This window comes from Suncus etruscus, chromosome 15, assembly GCF_024139225.1.
Source record: "Suncus etruscus isolate mSunEtr1 chromosome 15, mSunEtr1.pri.cur, whole genome shotgun sequence".
Classification (NCBI taxonomy): Eukaryota; Metazoa; Chordata; class Mammalia; order Eulipotyphla; family Soricidae; genus Suncus; species Suncus etruscus.
Window position 1 is genome coordinate 92,481,360 of NC_064862.1, and position 18,121 is coordinate 92,499,480.

At 59.3% G+C, this 18,121-nt stretch overlaps 2 protein-coding genes across 2 annotated transcripts; one reads left to right on the forward strand and one right to left on the reverse strand.

Moving 5' to 3' along the window:
• Positions 1 to 1,022: 1,022 nt before the first annotated feature.
• Positions 1,023 to 6,655, reverse strand: BABAM1 (BRISC and BRCA1 A complex member 1). The gene is made up of 9 exons (XM_049787718.1): positions 6,558 to 6,655; positions 5,431 to 5,782; positions 5,000 to 5,058; positions 4,686 to 4,806; positions 4,198 to 4,276; positions 3,358 to 3,382; positions 2,106 to 2,235; positions 1,916 to 2,002; positions 1,023 to 1,287 (listed from the first exon to the last, which is right to left on the reverse strand). The coding sequence occupies exons 2-9, from the start codon at positions 5,731 to 5,733 to the stop codon at positions 1,078 to 1,080; spliced, it is 1,014 nt and encodes a 337-aa protein (XP_049643675.1). The 5' UTR covers positions 5,734 to 5,782; positions 6,558 to 6,655; the 3' UTR covers positions 1,023 to 1,077.
• Positions 6,656 to 9,085: 2,430 nt separating this feature from the next.
• On the forward strand, positions 9,086 to 17,062 carry USHBP1 (USH1 protein network component harmonin binding protein 1). The gene is made up of 11 exons (XM_049787755.1): positions 9,086 to 9,407; positions 9,491 to 10,111; positions 10,620 to 10,739; positions 11,335 to 11,471; positions 11,619 to 11,759; positions 12,036 to 12,188; positions 13,114 to 13,366; positions 14,623 to 14,842; positions 15,815 to 15,923; positions 16,232 to 16,354; positions 16,793 to 17,062. Exons 1-11 carry the CDS (start codon positions 9,354 to 9,356, stop codon positions 17,007 to 17,009), a joined length of 2,148 nt encoding a protein of 715 aa, XP_049643712.1. The 5' UTR covers positions 9,086 to 9,353; the 3' UTR covers positions 17,010 to 17,062.
• Positions 17,063 to 18,121: the final 1,059 nt, after the last annotated feature.

An 18,121-nucleotide genomic window follows, 5' to 3' on the forward strand; every position in this document is an offset into this window, starting at 1 on the left:
GCGGGCCGAGGTGGGGCTGGGATCCCCGCCGCCCCTGCCACCCTACCCAGGGCCAGGATGCCCCAAGCGTCGCCAAGCCTCCCTTCTGCCCAGAGGGACCCCGCGGGTCCATGTGGCTCCGGAGCCTTTCATGATTTTGGAGCCTGTTTCCCCTTCTGCGGTGGGAGGAGGTTGTGGAAATTTAGGACCCAGCTTTGCGCACAGTTGACTGGGGTTTGACACCCCCATATCCCAAATGGCACCTGAGCGCAGAGCCCCGTGGTATCACACAATCTCCTTGCCCTGAGTGACCCCCCTGAGCATCGGCTGAGGGCCCAAAATCCTTAACAAAATGTGGCTGGAGTGGTAGCACAGCAGAAGGGTGTTTGCCTTGCAGGCCGCTGACCCAGGACGGGCCTGTGGATGGGAGCATCCTATATGAGCCCCCGAGCCTGCCAGGGGCGGTTTCTGAGCAAATAACCAGGAGCAACCCCTGAGCATCACTGGGAGTGGCCCAAAATCCGGAAAAAAAATTTTTTTCCAAGTCCCACTCTCCCCCACTAAAACACCTCAAAACCAAACCAAACAAACAACAACAACAAAAAAAAAGCGGGCTGGGATCTGGCTCAAAGAGCTGCAGGAGTCTAGCCCGGGCATTTCTCCTCTCAAGACTCCAGTGTGGCAACACCCCAGGCCAGTGACAGCAGGAAAGAGCCAGGCCTGAAATGCCTTTCTACCCCACAGGCCCGCCTTAGGCTGGACACAGCCCTGCCTGACACCGCCTGGGGGCTTCCAAGAAGGATCATTTTCTGTGTTCCCCAGCCCCCCTTTGGTCCCCACAATCCCAAAGCAAAGGCTGTTTGAGTCTGAAGGTCTTGGGGCCTTTATTTCGAGGAAAGAATAAAAATGCCAGTTGACAAATGACGGGGCTGGAAATAAGGGGGGTGGGGGGTGTCCGGAGTCCCTGGGGTGCCCTTCTGGGGCCCCCAGGACACACACACACACACACATGTGCATGCATTTCTGTGTGCTGGGTGCCCCAGGAGCCTTTGGGGATCAGCAGGCAGTGGCGCCAGTGAGTCAGATGGTGGCGCCCGGTCACACCGTGGCCTCCACTTCTGCCGTGGCCTCCTCCTCGTCCCCACCCAGCAGGCTGTAGGACGCATGGCCCTGGCAGGGCCGCTGCAGCGGGTGGGCCAGCAGCTTGGCCATGCAGTTGTGCAGCTCCAGAGCGGGCCCGGTCAGGGCCACCTCGTACTTGTAGCTGGTCCCCTTGGTGTCCAGGCTGCCCATGAAGGCGAACATGTCCTAGGGATGGAGAGAAGAGGGGCAGGTGATGCGGTGGCACCCCAGAGGGCTTCCCTGAGGAGGGGGTAGCATGGCTGGGTTCTGAGGAGTGAAGATTTCTGGGGGGACAGAGAGCGACAGCACCACGGGGAGGGCACTCGCCTTGCACACAGCTGACCTGGGTTCAATCCCTGGCATTCCATAGGGTCTCCTAAGCACCACCAGAAATAACCCGAGTGCCAGCCAGTGTGGCCCCAAAACAAAAATAAAATTGAATTTTCCAGGCCCCACTCCCTCCCTCCAAAAGCATCCAGCATCATCCCCTCTGTGAGGTCTGTCCTGAAACCCCCCCCCCTCCCATGAGGAAGAACAGAGAGTCTCACACAATCTCCCTGCCCCTATGTGGGGGATCTTCAAAGAGGGAACTTTGGGTTTGGGTTTTGATGGGTGAGTAGGAGTTCCTCTCACAGGTAAGCTCATTTTAGTCTCACATGCAGAAGGTGGGGACGAGGAGTGAGGTGGGCTCATGGCAAGAGGCTTGGGCAAAGCAGGAGACAGGGGGACAGGCCCAACCCTGCCCCGAGTGACAAGTGGGATTTAATGTCTTGGCCTCGTTCTGAACCCGTCTGAAGCACGGTTCCCTCCTCACCTTCCACCTCAGGTCCTCCTCCTTCTCCTCCGCGCCGTTGTGGATGTAGATGACATCGAAGAAGAAGTAGGGACACTGCAGCATTTTCTGCAGAGAGGGGCCCTTTCAGGCCAGGAGCCTCGGCCTTGGCCCCCAATCCCTGCCACTCGCCACCAGCACCCTGTCTAAGGCGCCCGCCAGCCCAGCTCACCTTCACGGGCTCAGTGAGGGTGAAGTGCGGCTGGCTAGGCGCCCGGCTGTACACCAGGATGGTGCGGACCACATAGGGGGGTGGCACGGTCTGCACATTTTCGGTAACCGGCACCTCAGTCTTCTGCTGGCTGTGAGCCCAGGGGGTTGGAGTGGGTTAGGACACCCTGCTCCCCCACTCTCTCCTCCCAGCCCCTACCCTTGACTTTGCCCACACAGCCTCATCCCTGCCTGTGCACCCTCGTGTCTGCTTCACGGCATATCCCCCAGACTCGCACTTGGAACATCCACAGTGAGTCCCCAAACAAAGCCGCCCCTCACAGAAACAGGTGGTGGGGACAAACCATGGGGGTCACCTGCATCGGCTGAGAAATGAATCAGAAAGTTCAAAGCCGGGACAGGCGAAGTAGGGCTGGGGCCAGGAGGCCAGAGCAGCCTCTTGGAGGTGAGAAATACACTCCTGGACTCTCCGGTCAGTGTGAGAGATGCCGGGATGGCTAGTCCCAAATTGCAGCTACACGGGGCATTGACAAAAATGGAGCCTCTCTTGGGGAGATGGTTCCAAGGGCCATCTGGACACCTCCCAAGGGCATCCCGGGTCACCAGGGTCCCTGAACACCACCACATGTGGCTCAAAATAAAAGGGGGGGGGTGTCAGGGAGCTAGAACAGAGAGTAGGGTGTTTATCTTGTACATGGCTGATCTGGGCTCAATCCCCGACATCCCGTAAGGTCCCCTAGTCTGCCATAAGTGATACAGAGCCAGGAGTGATCCCTGAGTGCTGTTTGATGTGGTCGAAAACCAAACCAAAACAAAACAAAAAACATAATAAGGGGCCAGAGAGATAGCATGGAGGTAAGGCATTTGCCTTGCATGCAGAAGGACGGTGGTTCGAATCCCAGCATCCCATAAGGTCCCCTGAGCCTGCCAGGAGCTATTTCTGAGCTTAGAGCCAGGAGGAACCCCTGAGTACTGCCCGGCTTGACTCCCCCCCAAAAAAAGATGCAAGTGTCAGCGCCCCTAGAAGTAGGGTTAGGTGTCACAGGTCACACCCAGCAGGCCACACCTACATAAAATCAACCACGCCCATCACCTTGAAGATGTTGTGGGCCATGCCCACACACCCAAAGCTCACTAGAGGGTCTCTTAGGACACGCCCACCAGTGCAGAGAGGGACAGGGCCTACTGGCCAAACTTTAGTCATGTCCTTCAAACTGCCACTTAGGGATAGACACGCAGGCAGGGGCACTCACATGAGGTTGAAGAGACCTTCCAGGTCTGGAGAGGTTGCTAAGGAGGAGGCACAGTGGGGTGGGCAAGTGCGACCAGGGCCCATGCTGTGAGTGACCCTGGCGGGGGTCACTTGCCCTCTCTGAGCCCATTTTCCCTCAGCATGGGCCAGGGTGTCAGGCCTGTGCTGTCTGGGACCTCAGAGCTGCTCCCTACCCATGAGAGCAGTTATGCCACCCCATGACACACAGACCCACCGGATGCTGGCCTCCCCTTGCTAATGGCCCCAGGACTGTCTGTCTCCTGGATCTGAAACCCCATATGTAGAGGTGATGGTGGGGGCACCCCAACCCTGTGCTGAGGATGGCTCAGGTTGTGAGGAGCGGAGAGAACCATTGTGAGTTCATTGTGCACCCCCAACTCAGGTGTAGTCGGGTCCCAACCTCCGGCCACTCCTGCAGTGCTCACAGACTACTCCTATAGGGCTCTGTGCTCAGGGACCATGTGCAGCTCCCGGGACGAGCGTAAGTCAGCTGCCTGCAAGTTGACCCCTGTGCTCTACCAGCCTCTGGAGAACCTGTGTTTGTTTGCTAGTTTTGGGGCCACACCCGGTAGTGCTGAGGGGGGTGTTATTGCTGACTGTTCAGGAATCCCTCCTAGTGGCGCTTGGGGGAGCCCTACAGAATGCCAGGTATGGAACCCCTCGGCCCCGTCAGCCATGTGCAAGAACCGCAGTCTGGGGCCTCATAGGGGAGGATGCAGGGTCAGCGGGTCTGAGTCCAGCAATGGTCACTTGCCCACGGCGGGGCAGAGCCAAGGGCCCAGGGACAGCACGGTGTGGCCCCACACGGAAGCAAGGATACTGCAGGCGGAGCAGGGTGCTGTCTCCAGGTCATATAAACAGCTGCAGAGCTCCCGAGGGTCCGAGGTGAGGCCAGACAGCTAAGAGAGGGATGCAGAGAGATCAGGGGGACCCCAGGGAGTGCAGCCGCACCCCAGCCTAGTCCCGCCCCCAGTCCAAACTCTGCCCCTGGGAGCTATCCCACTAAACCCTACCCAGGCAGCTATGCCCCACCTCCAAATAGCCACGCCCTCTAAGCCACACCCACCCAACTACAACCCTATAGACCACGCCCCCACTCTAAGCCACACCCTAGTCCAGTCCCCGCCCACAAGCACACCCCTATACAAGCCACGCCCGTTTACCAGCAGGGTCTAGGCCATGCCCACCCCACCAGCTCCATCCCAGTCTGAATCCTCAAGCCACGCCCCATCTAGCACACACCCTCCAAGCCACCTGTAGGTCTGGCCCCGCCCACAACAGTCACCACCCTTAAGCCACGCCCCTCACCCAGGCCATGTCATCATTCACCACGACCAGCGCAAACTCGTGGCTCTTGTCAATCTTGTGCTTCGTGCGCACGAACATCTCGATCATTTTCTGTGACACGTTCAGCGCGTTGGTCTTGGAGCTGGAGGAGACGAACCGAGTAGTTGGGTCGAGACCTGAGCCCAAGGCCTTCGGGGATAGGGGGTGAAGCGAGGGAGCCTCCAGGACTCCAGGACGGCAGTTCGGCCCTGCACTGCTTGCCGCCCTTCCTGCTCCGGTCATGACATAGATAGGACACCTGCTGGGTGACCCCTGGAACCCCAAATCCCTCTCACCCGCTGAGGGATTCCAGCTTTGGCAGCGACATCTCCTCGGCCAGGTCCAGGCAGATGATCTGTGAGAGGGAAAGGACAGGCGTGGGCGTGGAGGTGGCCTGGGGCCCGGGTGGACTTTCACACCCCTCCCCTGAGCTCTCAGCAAGTCAGGAACATCGGATGAAACCCCAGTTTTGGAAACCTAGGAATACACTGCAATACTGTAAAAAAAAATACTGTCCAGGCTGTGTGTGTGAAGGAAGGAAGGAGGGAAGAAAGGAAAGAAGGAAGGAAGGAAAGAAGGAAGGAAGGAAGGAAGGAAGGAAGGAAGGAAGGAAGGAAGGAAGGAAGGAAGGAAGGAAGGAAGGAAGGAAGGAAGGAAGGAAAGCAGAAAGTGGGGAAGCAAGGAGGACGCAGGTACAGGCAGTCCTGTGCACCCACGCAGCACTCACCACCTTCTCCGGACAGTTCACCCTCGGCGTCCTCACGTGGATCTCAGGTGCAGCCGGGGGCACCTGCCAGGGCTTGGTGCCGGCTCCGGACACGCCAGGAGGGCCGTCGTCTGTGCTGGCCGCTTCTCCCTCGCCCTCGCTACGGCTGCCCACACTGGCCTGGGCCCCGAGTGCCCGGTCCTCTGCCCCCTCAGGGTTGGAGCGCGTCGGGGGCCGGGGCTCTGCTGCCTGCTGCTGCTGTTCTTCCTCCTCGTCCTCTTCCTCCTCCTCCTCCTCCGTTGGACTGGACTCGGCCACTTCCATGGCTCCCGAGTGGACGGGGGGAGCAGGGGCCAGGGAATCCAGGGTCCTCCTTTAAGGAGTGTCCAATGTCATTGGGTGATGGGGCTCAAGGACTTCTTGGCACTCAGCTCGCTTGCCCTGCTGTATGGCCCTGATGGCCGAGGATGCTAAAGAGGCCTGGGCATCGAGTGTCTCTGAAGATGAACAGAGTCCCTTTTTGCCAGCCTGATTTAATGGTCAACCCCAAGATGGCAGAAACCCTGGGTTCACCTGGGTAGAACCATGCTTGAAATCCCTCCCCACCCCACCCCTGCCACATACAGAGGTTTCCCTTATTCGCCTTAACCAGGGGTCTCAAACTCGAGACTGGCGGGCCGTTTGCAGCCCTCCATACAACATTTTGTGGCCCTGCCCTAGAGGAATCTTTTTTGTTTTGTTTTGTTTTAGTTGTTTGGGTCACACTTCCCAATGTTCAAGGCTTACTACTGACTTTGCACTCAAGATCACCCCGACTTTGCCTCCTGCAGCCCCCAGGTAAACTGAGTTTGAGACCCCTGCCCTAAAACAAAAACAAACAAAAAAGACTTGGGGTTTAGGTTTGCAATGATCTCAAACTCACGGCCCACGGGCCGTTTGCGGCCCTCCATACAACATTTTATGGCCCTGCCCTAGAGGAATCTTTTTTGTTTTGTTTTGTTTTGTTTTAGTTGTTTGGGTCACACCCCCCAATGTTCAAGGCTACTACTGACTTTGCACTCAAGGATCACCCCGACTTTGCCTCCTGCGGCCCCCAAGTAAATTGAGTTTGAGACTCCTGCGTATAAAGGAAATGAATTTTATGTTACCTGAAGCTGGGAAGGTTTTGGTGACTCGAGGAATAATCAATCACCCCTAGAATCGACCCCAACCCAGGCTCTGGTCAGTCAAGGGGGATGGGGTGTGTGTGTGTGTGGAGATTTCTGCAGAGAGTGACGGGAATCAGAGTAGGGCAGGTACCTAGAGAGAAAGACAGGGCACAGTGGCACAGCCTGGCTCCGGGTGCAACGGGGAGGACGCAAGGTCCCGGAGCAACCTGCAGCCCGACCACCTCCGAGTTAGGGAGAACAACGCGTTTGTTGCAGCAAAAGGGGAATAAAGGGGCCGGAGGGACGGCACAGAGGGAGGGCGTTTGCATGCGGCCGACCCAGGTTCGATCTCCGGCACCCCTTACGGCCCCCCGAGCACTGCCAGGAGTAATTCATCAACACAGAGCCAGGAGTGGTTCCTGAGCAGGGAGTGGACCAAAAATTTAAAAAGGATGAGGCTAAAACGCGGGAAGCCAGAGATCGGGAAGGGAGCACCAGCTAGGGTAGACGGGGCCGTCTAGGGGCGGGTCCCCACGCTGGAGACCCCCAACTTCTCGCTCACCCAAGCTGGGGCCTCCTTTTTCAAACCAGCCTCCGATGCTAGGAAGCCGCCATCTTGGTAGCCGGAAGTGACTGGCCAAGCGCGCCGCCTCATGGGAAATGTAGTTCGCAAAGCCCGAGAGGCGGTAGGCGGGAGAGTCGAGGGCGCTGATAGGCTGGGACTGCTCCCGGGGGTGGGTCTTGACCTTTGATGGACGAGGAAGGCTGAAGGCGGGCGGAACTGGGAGGCGGTCGGAGATGTGATGGACAGGAAAGGTAGGACGGTGCTGGAAGGTGATTGGACGGAGCTTGCAGGATTCTACCTCTTGATTGGCTACGACGCGCGGCCGCGAGGTGGGCATTGGCCTCCTTAGCCAATGACAAACGATTAAGTTCGAGTTGGGGAAATAACTTCAGACGCTGGCTGGTGATGGGTGCAGAAAGGGCTGAGTTTGGGGCCTAAGAGTTTGCACAAGGGGTAGGGCACTTGCCTGCACTCGGCCGTCCTGGGTTTTATTCCCGGCATCCTATAGGGTCCCCCTGAGCCTCACGAGCAGTGATTTCTTTTTTTTTTTTTTTTTTGGTTTTTTTTGGGCCACACCCGTTTGACGCTCAGGGGTTACTCCTGGCTATGTGCTCAGAAATCGCCCATGGCTTGGGGGGACCATATGGGACGCCGGGGGATCGAACCGAGGTCCGTTCCTTGGCTAGCGCTTGTAAGGCAGACACCTTACCTCTGGCTTGGGGGGACGAGCAGTGATTTCTAAGCACAGAAGCAGTAGTCACCCCTGAGTGGTGCCGGATGTGACCCCAAACCAAAATATAACAAAAAACTCACCTGAAAGGGGCCACGAGATGGCACTGGGGTGAGGTACTTGCCTACCACTCTGCTAACCCCAGTTTGATCCCCGGCACAGAGCCTAAAGTCTTTTTTGTTGTTGTTGTTTTGTTTTTGGGTCACACCCGGCAGCGCTCAGGGGTTACTCCTGGCTCCACGCTCAGAAATCGCTCCTGCCGGCGGGATTCGAACCAATGACCTTCTTTTGGGGGGGGCGGTTTGGGGGGGTTTGGGGGGGTCACACCTGGCAGTGCTCAGGGGTTATTCCTGGCTCCAGGCTCAGAAATTGCTCCTGGCAGGAACAGGGGACCATATGGGACGCCGAGATTCGAACCGATGACCTCCTGCATGCTATCTCTCCAGCCCCTTCGAACCAATGACCTTCTGCATGAAATGCAAACGCTTTACCTCCATGCTATCTCTCCGGCCCCAGAGTCTAAAGTCTTACCTGAGCACAGAGACCGGACTCAGCAGAGCCAGAAGCAACCCACAAACTGAGCCCCAGCAACCTAGGAATCAATAGGTGTGACGCCCAAGCTGGAAAACCACGCAGGACTTGCTAGGAAAATACTCCAGGCCCTCTTGTGTCTGAGCTTCCATGGCTGAGGGCACCAGAGCCAGTGAGGGCATCCATTGCCCACAGGAAAATTCCCAGCCTGCAATCTCTGCTGGCTCACAGGAAGGAGAACCTTGTGGTGCCAGCATACATACACACAGACAGACAGACACACGCGGACATGCACAGTCACGGACAAACACACACACACAGAGACACACGTGTAGTCATGAGCACAGAAACAGAGGCAGGTACATGAAGAGGTCACCTGCACACACTGAAACATACAGACACACAAACACTCGGGCACATGGGACACTCACAGATGTACAGATACACACTGTAGGCTCTGCCTGGGCGTCAGAGGTGACATGCTGGGGGACGCCTATGGGACCCCTAAACACTGTGGCTCCCATCACTGAGATCGGAAGACCCCAGGAGAGACCCCAGGCTGAAAGGAGTGGACACATTTCCCCCCTCCCGCCCCCGGGAGGAAGCCAAGGAGGAAACCAAACAATGGCCAGCACGTGACTGGGCGGAGGCCTTCCTGTCTCGCACTCCCTGCTGAGTGACCCCCGAGAGTGCCTGGAGACTCAGGGGTCCTGCGTCAGGCACCCCCAGAAGCCAGAGGTCCCGCGGGCCACTGCCCACTTGTGGGGTGCTTGGAGAGGAGAGAGGGGATCCACGGTGATGGGACAGGACAGGGACATTCGGGGGAACCCCGAGAGGTGGTGAGTGGCCAGTCCCGGCTGGCATTCCAGGGCAGGGGACCCCTCAGCACCGTGTCTCTGCGGAGGTCCCTGAACCTAGGGCAGGAGGGGGCACCCCGAGGTTTCGACGGGAGACACAAAGTTCTACTGACATGAGTGCCCGTGCCACGCGCCCCCGAAGTCGCCGAGGGAGGCACCTGCCCCCCGTAAGTGGACGTGCCCACCTCTGGGGTTTAGTGGGGACCTGGAGGTTATTTCTGCCGAGCTCAGCTCAGAGGCCCCTTGGCAGGCAGAGCTGGACACGCTGGTGGAGAGTTCAGAGGAGACGGAGGTGGCCGGCCCGGTCCAGACGACAAATGGGGGTGCAGACACCGAACACCCCATGGGGCAGTGCCCCCAAAGCAGGTGCCAATCCCCCATTACCCACTTCCCTCCTGCTTCCTGCCTGAACTCCTGCTCCCCCAACACCCGCCCTGCAGAGGGTATATTTCCAGAACCTTCCATCTCCCACTGCTTCCCCAGTTTCTCCCCAGGAGCGGACCAGGACAGGGGTGAGGTACCCCAGACATCGGCAGAGGGGGAGGCGGCCAGCCAGGGCCCCCAGACGGAGGACCTGCGCCCGGCGGGCGAGTTTGAGAGGCTCCAGAGGGTCCTGTGCTCCCTGGAGGAAACGGCCAGGGCCTGGCGCTTCCCGGCCCAGCCGGAGTCCAGACAGGAGGACAGCGGCAGGGGAGGCAGCGGCGGGTCAGGGACAAGCAGCACCGGCCTGGAGCTGGAGACGGGCGCGGAGTACTGGCCGCGAGAAGCCGAGGGGCTGGCAGAGAGGAACGATTGTCTGCGCCTGGCGCTAGGCAGCAGGGACGCGGAGCTGAGCCGTCTGCAGGCCGAGAAGGAGGCGCTGGAGAGGGAGGTGAGTGGGCGCCGCCCCCAGTGCCCGCTGGATGGGAGACATCAGCTTTCCCCACCCCCAGAATCAGGGCCTGGCCCTGGGCAGATGAAGGAGGTGGTAGACCCTCCAAACCCTCCATATCCCAGCCAGAGGACCACATGTGCAGCAGGGAAGGTGACAGTCTGGCGAGGTGGGGATGGGGGGTGATGGTGAAACCTGTCATTCGTTTCCAGGCATAAGTTTCTTTTAGGCCACATAAGTTTCTTTTAGGCCATCTAGGCCTGAGCCCCGAGCACTGGTTTCAAGGAGGAAGGAGGGAGTTGGGCCGATCTCGGCCCATGCTTTGGGCTGGTCACTGGTCTGGGTGGTGCATGGAGGTTCCGAATAGGGAATTCTGAGCCTCTCCCATCCTGAACACTGGGAGACAGACAGCAGGACACAGAATCTGAGGGGGCCAGAGAGAACATGGCAGGTGCAAAGGAGACAAGGTATCCTCGGTGCGGGGACCCCACGCCTCACCCCACCACAGGTCCAGGAGCTGCAGAATTCGTTGCTGAGCCTGGAGCCTTCCCAGCACCCTCCTCATGGCCACACACCTCGCTCTGGCAGTGGTTCCAGCAGCCCCGGGGTGGAACTGGGTGGGGCACAGGTGAGTGTGGGGCGACTCGTACCTCCCACCCTCAGAACCTAAGGGAACAGGAGGGACACTGTTCACCTTTGCATGGAAGGCCTGGTGGGATCTCCAGAACTTCATGGTCTCCAGGGGGACTCTGGGAACAGAGTGTGAAAAGGGTGGGGTGGCACCTAGACTGAGCTAACACAAAACAGGGAGGGGGAGAGAGAGAGAAAGAGAGAGAGAATGATGGGCAGATGGATGGATGGGTTGATAGGTGGATCGGTGGGTGGGTTGGTAGTTGGATGGATTAATGGGTGGTTGGATGAGTGAATGCATAAGTGGGTTGATGAATGTATGGGTGGATGGATGAATGGGTGGGTTGATGGGTGGATGGATGGATGGATGGATGGATGAATGGGTGGGTTGATGGATGGATGGATGGATGGGTGGGCAGGTGGGCAGGTGGGTAGACAGCCAAATGAGCCCCTGAGGGCTTCAGGAGATGTGCTTCCCCTCCCAGTTGTAGAACCCACAGGCACCGGGGTGTATAGGGAAGGGAACGTGTCTAGGCCCCCTGCTGCCACTGTCCATGCCCTCCGTGGTGAATGTGACCCCCTTGTCCCGCCAGGACCCCTTGCCTCTCGCCCACCCCTTGCTCCGGCGCCTCCGCAGCGACCCCAGCTCCCAGCTGTTGGGTCCTCGAGCCACCAAACCCAGCACCCCAGAACCCCGCGCCATGGAGATGCAGTTGGAGCAGCTGCAAGGGTGAGGAGGGGCTTATGCTGAGCTCGTGAGGGCACCGGGGATTCCCCGACCCTACCAGGCTGCCAGCGGGCACGAGTGGCTCAGCAGAGGCCCGGAATGGGGAACTTGGACTGTGGGCTCATCTCCCTGTATCCTGCCCCGAGGCAGCACCTTGGAGATGCTCAAGAGCTTCAACCGCCTGTTGTCGGCCGCGCTGCAGGGCTCCAAGGGCCGCTGCGAAGATCTCAGCTTGCGTCTGGGCCAGCGGGAGGCCGAGGCCACGGCTCTGGGTCTGGCCTTACAGTGTAGGTCTGTGCACCCCGTGGATAATGGCTCGCACCCTTGCAGCAGGGGAGGGCACTCAGGGGTAGCCCCTGGTCCAGGAAAACGGCAGGGTCTATGCAGAGGCGACCCCCAAACCCCACCACCACCACCCCGGCTGTCCTTGCCAAGCTGCTTTTGGCCCCTGGACACCCCTGGGAGTGAGGGGTGGAAGGAAGGAGACGGGGCCTGGCGGGGCTAGGACATCAGCTTTCCAGAGACTTGGACCCGGGTTCCCGAGCGCTCAGACTCCCTGTCCCGCAGCGAGGCCTGCGAGGGAGCCTATGGTGCACTGCTCACCCTGGGGGCGTCGCTGGAGGGCAGCCAGGTGGAGGCGGTTGAGCGAGAAGCGCAGAGGCTGCAGGCCCAGGAAGAGGCAACACTGGGCAAGGAGATGCTGCAGGTCGCAATGCCCAGGTACCTGGCACCTGCTAGACCCTCTGCTAGACTTCCCTGGCACCGGGAAGGGGAATGGATGAGCTGGGTTATGATCAAAGAAGGGAGGCTGGGCCTGAGTGAAAAGACAGCGGGAAGCTCATATTTCTCTAGGTTGAACCTCCAACATCCCATAGGGTCCCCGAGCACTGCCAGGAGTGATTCCTGAGCACAGAAACCAGAAGAGCCCAGTGAGACTCTAAATCTAGCTTTTTGGGAGGGGGGCTTTTGGACCACACCAGGCGGTGCACAGGGGTTCCTCCTGGCTCTGTGCTCAGAAATCACTCCTGGCAGGCTCAGGGTACCCTCTGGGATACCAGGATTGAACCCAGGTTCTGTCCCGGGTTGGCTACATGTAACACAAACACCTTACCGCTGTGTGACCTATCCGACCCTAAATCTGGCTTTTGCAAACGCCCTTCCTGGGCTGGAGTGAGAGCACACAGGAACTGCGGTAGGTAGCCTTGCACTTGGGCAACCTGGGTTTGATCCCCGGTATCTCATAGGGTTCTCCTGGGTACCAGTGGGTGTGATTCCTGAGTGTAGAGTTGGGAGTAATACCTGAGTGTCGCAGGGTGTGACCCCAAAAGAAAATAAATAATAACAATGGGCTGCTGGAGCGGGTCCACTGGGCACAGACATATTGGAATTGGATGTGTCTGTCACAAGAGGAGTCCAGCTGCTTCCTGCTGACTGGGTTCCTGGGCTGCTCCCAGTAGCATGGGGGAGTGCGACAGCACCCACTGGCTGACAGTGCCCCTGAGTGAGGTCTCTGCTATTCTGTGTCCGGCAGCGTCCGGCACTGTCAGTATGGTGTCCTGTCATGATAGCAGGAGACAGAGGCAGAGGCGGTTGGTGGCTGCCCCTGGGCCTGGTAAGGAAACCCCACCCTCTCCTGTGCCCGCAGCCCCCAGGGCAGCAGCGTGGACAAGCCCTCGGCCCAGGAAGTGGTCGCGCGTCTGTGGGGCTGTATCCAGCGCCTCCAAGAGCAGAGGGTGCTCCTGAAAGTCCCTGCGGATCCCAGCCCGGCCCTGCTGCCCGCTGCGCCCACTGTGCCCCCGGCAGAAGCCATGGTGCAGGTCCTGCTGAACACCCAGCCTGGCCCAGCTCTGCCCCGGCTGGACAAGAGACAGATCCAGCAGGACCTGGCAGCCACCCGGGTACTCATGAGGCGTGTCCGAGGGTGGGCACTATAGCTGAGGTTTTGAGGGATGCCTAGGATCTGGCTTCTCGGGACACTCTAAGAGCAATGACATGGGGGTGAAGGTGCCTCTTCCTTGCATGCAGGGACCCCTCTTTTTTTTTTTTTTTTTTTTGGTTTTTGGGTCACACCAGGCAGTGCTCAGGGGTTATTCCTGGCTCCAGGCTCAGAAATTGCTCCTGGCAGGCACGGGGGACCATATGGGACGCCGGGATTCGAACCAATGACCTCCTGCATGAAAGGCAAACGCTTTACCTCCATGCTATCTCTCCGGCCCCAAAATAATCTTTTTTTTTTTTTTTGGTTTTTTTTTTGGGCCACACCCGGTGACGCTCAGGGGTTACTCCTGGCTATGCGCTCAGAAGTCGCTCCTGGCTTGGGGGACCATATGGGACGCCGGTTGATCGAACCGCGGTCTGTCCTAGGCTAGCGCAGGCAAGGCAGGCACCTTACCTCCAGCGCCACCGCCCGGCCCCTGCAGGGACCCCTCTTGGCACGTGGTCAGCTAAGCACCTCCGGAGTCATTCCTGAGCCCAGAGCCCAGAAAAGGCCTGCAAAGTCTACATCTGGCTTGTCCAAATGCTCTTCCCAAGCAGAAAGGACACTGGCCCTGAATGTGGCTGACCTGGGTTTGAACCTCAGCATCCCACAGGGTCCTCTGAGCAAGAGCAGGAGAGGAGTCACGTCTGAGCAGTGACTGGTGTGGCTCCCTCCAAAATGAAACACACGCCTGGAGCTGTAGCACAGCAGGGAGTGCCTTCACCTTGCATGCAGCTAGCCTGGGTTCAGTCTCTTGCAGTATCCCATAGGGTCCCCTGAGCACAGAGCCAAGAGTGACCCTGAGCACCGCCAAGTGTGCCCCCCCAAAAAAAAACTACACAACACCTTGTTTTTTTTTCTTGCTTTTTTGGGTCACACCTGGCGGTACTCAGAGTTACTCCTGGCTCTGTACTCAGAAATTGCTCCTGGCTGGCTCAGGGGACCATATGGGATGCTGGTGAGATCGAACCCGGGTCTGTTCCAGGTTGGCCACTAGCAAGGCAAATGCCCTACCGCTGTGCTATCATTCCAGACCTGTAACTTCTTTTCTTTCAGTTGGACGAAGATGGGAGCAGAGGGTGTATTGGGAATGGGAGGAGAGGTCTGAGGTCTCGGTGTGGTACATGCGGGTGTGAGGTCCTGGCCCCTGTCCTTCATGCCCCTCCTGGCCCGCAGGAGACCCTGGTGGACCTGGTGTTGCGGCTGCGGCTGGCGAGGCAGGAGAAGCGCGGCCTGGAGCTGCGGGAGGCGGCGCTGAGGGCCCAGGGCCCGGCGCTCAGGCTGCTGCAGGACCAGCTGCGGGGGGAGCTGACGCTGCTCCGCACAGGCCAGGCAGGCAGCAGTGGAGCGGGAAGCACTGGCGAAGAAGAGGATGAAGAGGAGGATGAAGATGATGATGATGAGGAGGAGGAGAGGGAAAGCCGCCCGGTGAGCTGCCCCGTGGGACCTATGAACCCCAGCATGGGGGCATGGGCACCTTTCCGCCTGATAGAAAGACTCCTGGGGACGAATCAGCTCGATGAGTTGGTGGCTCTGAGTTCAGTATTCACTCCTGGTGGTGCTCAGGGTCAAACCCAAGTTCCTGACAGCCCCTTGCAGATATTGTTTCTGGTGTCGCTGCTCCGGAACCCTGCTCACCCCTTGCCCTTCACAGCTCAGCACTCCTGAGTGCTCCCCAGAGGTCCTCTTCCTTCCCTCCCCCTGCCATTCCAGCCTGTCAAGGAACCTTTCTTCGTGTGAATCATCTCACCTACCTCTGACCTTCTTTGGGGCGGAGGGGCCACACCTGTTGGAACTCAGGGGTTACTCCTGGCTCTGTGCTCAGAAATCATTCCTAGGAGGCTCAGGTGACCCTACGGAATACAGGTTGGCCACAGGCAAGGCCAAGGGCCTACCCGCTGTGTTATCGCTCCAGCTGTACCTCTGAGCCTTTTTGTTGTTGTTGTTTTGGTTTTTGGGCCACACCCATTTGACGCTCAGGGGTTACTCCTGGCTATGCGCTCAGAAATCGCTCCTGGCTTGGGGGGACCATATGGGACGCAGGGGGGATCGAACTGCAGTCTGTCCTACACTAGCGCTTGCAAGGCAGACACCTTACCTCTAGCGCCACCTTCCTGGCCCCACCTCTGAGCCTTTTTGCCTGTGCAGGGCATTGCCCCATAGGTTGACCTGAACTCAGATATCACCTCCTTCAGGAAGTCCTTCTGAGTTACATTCATGGGCCACCCTCCCTCACGCTGCTATTTGTGACTTTTTTCACCCTCGGCAGTGTCTGTTCAAGTAGAGGGAGAGGGCTGGCCAGGATCTCACCGTCCTGGCTGCTCTGAGGCCAAACTTGCAGGAGTTCACACCACTCCTCTGTTCCCACAGCACCGTCCTGCCATCCCCAGGGTCAGCCAGGGCCTCGACAGCAGCCAGGTGCGGCAGGAGCGGGACCCCGAGGAGTTGGCCCAGCAACTGGCAGCGTCCCTCAGACGGTGGGTGGCTGCTGCATGCTGCCCATGGTGGGCTGGTCGGTTCAGGGTAGGGGCCAATGGGATGGGAAGGCCCTGGAGAGACTCCTGTGCGGCATCTGGAAACATCTGGCCATGCCCGGTCCTACGGGGACGTGTCTATGGCGGACACACCGGACACAGGCCCGTTAGAAGGCATGTGGGCGTGGGAACAGGAGGCAGCAGGGCACACACGAACACGTGGGGTGTCCAGCGCAAGGCCCGTGTTGGGGGGCAGGGAGGACTCCCGCTGGGGCTCTGGGTCAAGCCTCTCTCCCACCTCACCCGGCCAGGACGCTGGATCTGCAGGAGCAGCTGCGGGCTCGGCGGGAGGAGCTGGAGCAGGCCGCGCGGAAAGGCTGCGCCAGGCGCCTGCAGAGCGCAGAGCTGAACCGGGACTTGTGCAGGGCGCACAGGTGGGTGGGTGCCCGGCTCTCTGGGCCTCAGCTGCCCCTCCAGCCCCAAGGATCTGGCCCTGGCAGCCAGAGCCGCCCCAGTACTGCCTGACCACGCCCCCAGCACCACCGGCCCCGCCCATCCAGTCTGACCACGCCCTCAAGGCAATGAACTCCGCCCACCTGTGCTAACCCCGCCCACCTATGCTAACCCAGCCCTCAGCATCATCTGACTCCACCCCTCCAGCCTGACTCCGCCCCTGCCCAGACTCCTCTCCATTCATTCATCTGATTGCCCCAATCCCTGCCTGCCCCTCCCCACCCTCCCTGGCCCCGCCCCAGCCTCACTGGCCCCTCCCACACCCGGCCAGGCCCCGCCCAACCTTTCTGGCCCCGCCCACAGCCCCATCTGCCCAGCCAGCCTCCTCCATCAGTCCGACTGCCCATCCCGTCCCGCAGCTCCCTGGTCCTGGCCTTGCGCGGTGCCCACCGGAAGCAGGAGGAGCAGCGGCGCAAGATGGAGCAGCAGGCCGCCCTGATGGAGGCGAGGCAGGCCAAGGAGCTGGCGGAGCTGGAAGCCGTGGCTCGGGCTCTGGGCAGGCCCCGGCCGCCCCCGCTTCCCCCACGGCCCCCACGGCCCCCACGGCCTCCAAGGCCAGGGGAGACCTTTCTGTGAGCCCCCACGGGTCTGGGCTGCCTCCTGCCTGGCCTGGCCGAGCCATAAAGGCCCTGCACTTGCTCTGGTGTCTCTGGCTTTGACTTGGTGGGCGTCTGGGCTCCAGAGAAGGCCCCGGGGTTTTGGTGTGGCGGCATCATTCAGCCTGTGAAGATGCTGGCGGGTGTGGGGATTCAGGAGTCAATGACACCCCTGTTCTCATGACCAGATGCCCCCCCAGAGTGCTTCGGGGTCTAGAACTTTCTAGAAAGCTCCGTGGCAGAGCAAATGAGATGGCAGGACTTGGCATTATAGAAGGATGCGGGGGGGGGGGAGGGGGGCTAAGGGCCGCCGGGGGCTGCTGCTCCAGGCTCACAACCAGTGGGTCAGAGGTCAGGGAGGCCTCACTGCCTGCACCTGCCTGGACAGGTATAGGGTTAAGGATTGGGGCTGATTACCATGTACTTTGCATAGGCACTGCCCCCAGTGCTGGCTGAGTTTGGAGGGGGATGGGCGCGACCCAAGGGACCGGCTTAGTGACCAGCTGTCCCCTCCTGGGCGCTGGCTGAAACCCAAGCCGGGGCTATTACAGAGCTTCAAGGCTGGGGGTGCTTCTCCCAAAGCACCTGTGCAGGTGTGTGCATGTGCAGGGGCCTCATGCTGGAACAGTGGTGTGTGTGTGTGTGTGTGTGTGTGTGTGTGAGAGAGAGAGAGAGAGAGAGAGAGAGAGAGAGAGAGAGAGAGAGAGAGAGAGAGAGAGAGAGAGAGAGAGAGAGAGAGAGAGAGAGAGAGAGAGAGAGGAGAGAGAGAGAGAGGAGAGAGAGAGAGAGAGAGAGAGAGAGAGAGAGAGAGAGAGAGAGAGAGAGAGAGAGAGAGAGATCAGCAGGGAGGACATTAGCCTTGCATACTGCAGATCTGTGTTCCATCCCTGAAGTCCCTTAAGGTCCCGGCACCTACTGGGAATGTTCCCTGAGCATAGAGCCAGGAGTAATCCCATGGGAGTGGATCCCTGAGCACAGCTAGGTGTGGTCGAAACTCAAACCGAACCAAAACAACAAAAATGAAAGTGGACTGGGCAAAAAAAGATAAATAAATAAGTAGCTTGGGTTAAAATAGAAAGTGGGGCCAGAGTG

Bases quoted from the DNA above. Each gene is read 5' to 3' on its own strand.
- BABAM1 (XM_049787718.1), bottom strand. From the start codon at position 5,733: ATGGAAGTGGCCGAGTCCAGTCCAACGGAGGAGGAGGAGGAGGAAGAG. The intron at 5,059-5,430 runs GTGAGTGCTGCG...TCCCTCTCACAG, and splicing joins TGAACTGTCCGGAGAAGGTG to ATCATCTGCCTGGACCTGGC. The intron at 1,288-1,915 runs GTGAGGAGGGAA...CTCCATCCCTAG, and splicing joins AGGAGGACCTGAGGTGGAAG to GACATGTTCGCCTTCATGGG.
- USHBP1 (XM_049787755.1), top strand. From the start codon at position 9,354: ATGAGTGCCCGTGCCACGCGCCCCCGAAGTCGCCGAGGGAGGCACCTG. The intron at 12,189-13,113 runs GTACCTGGCACC...CTGTGCCCGCAG, and splicing joins CTGCAGGTCGCAATGCCCAG to CCCCCAGGGCAGCAGCGTGG. The intron at 16,355-16,792 runs GTGGGTGGGTGC...CCCGTCCCGCAG, and splicing joins GACTTGTGCAGGGCGCACAG to CTCCCTGGTCCTGGCCTTGC.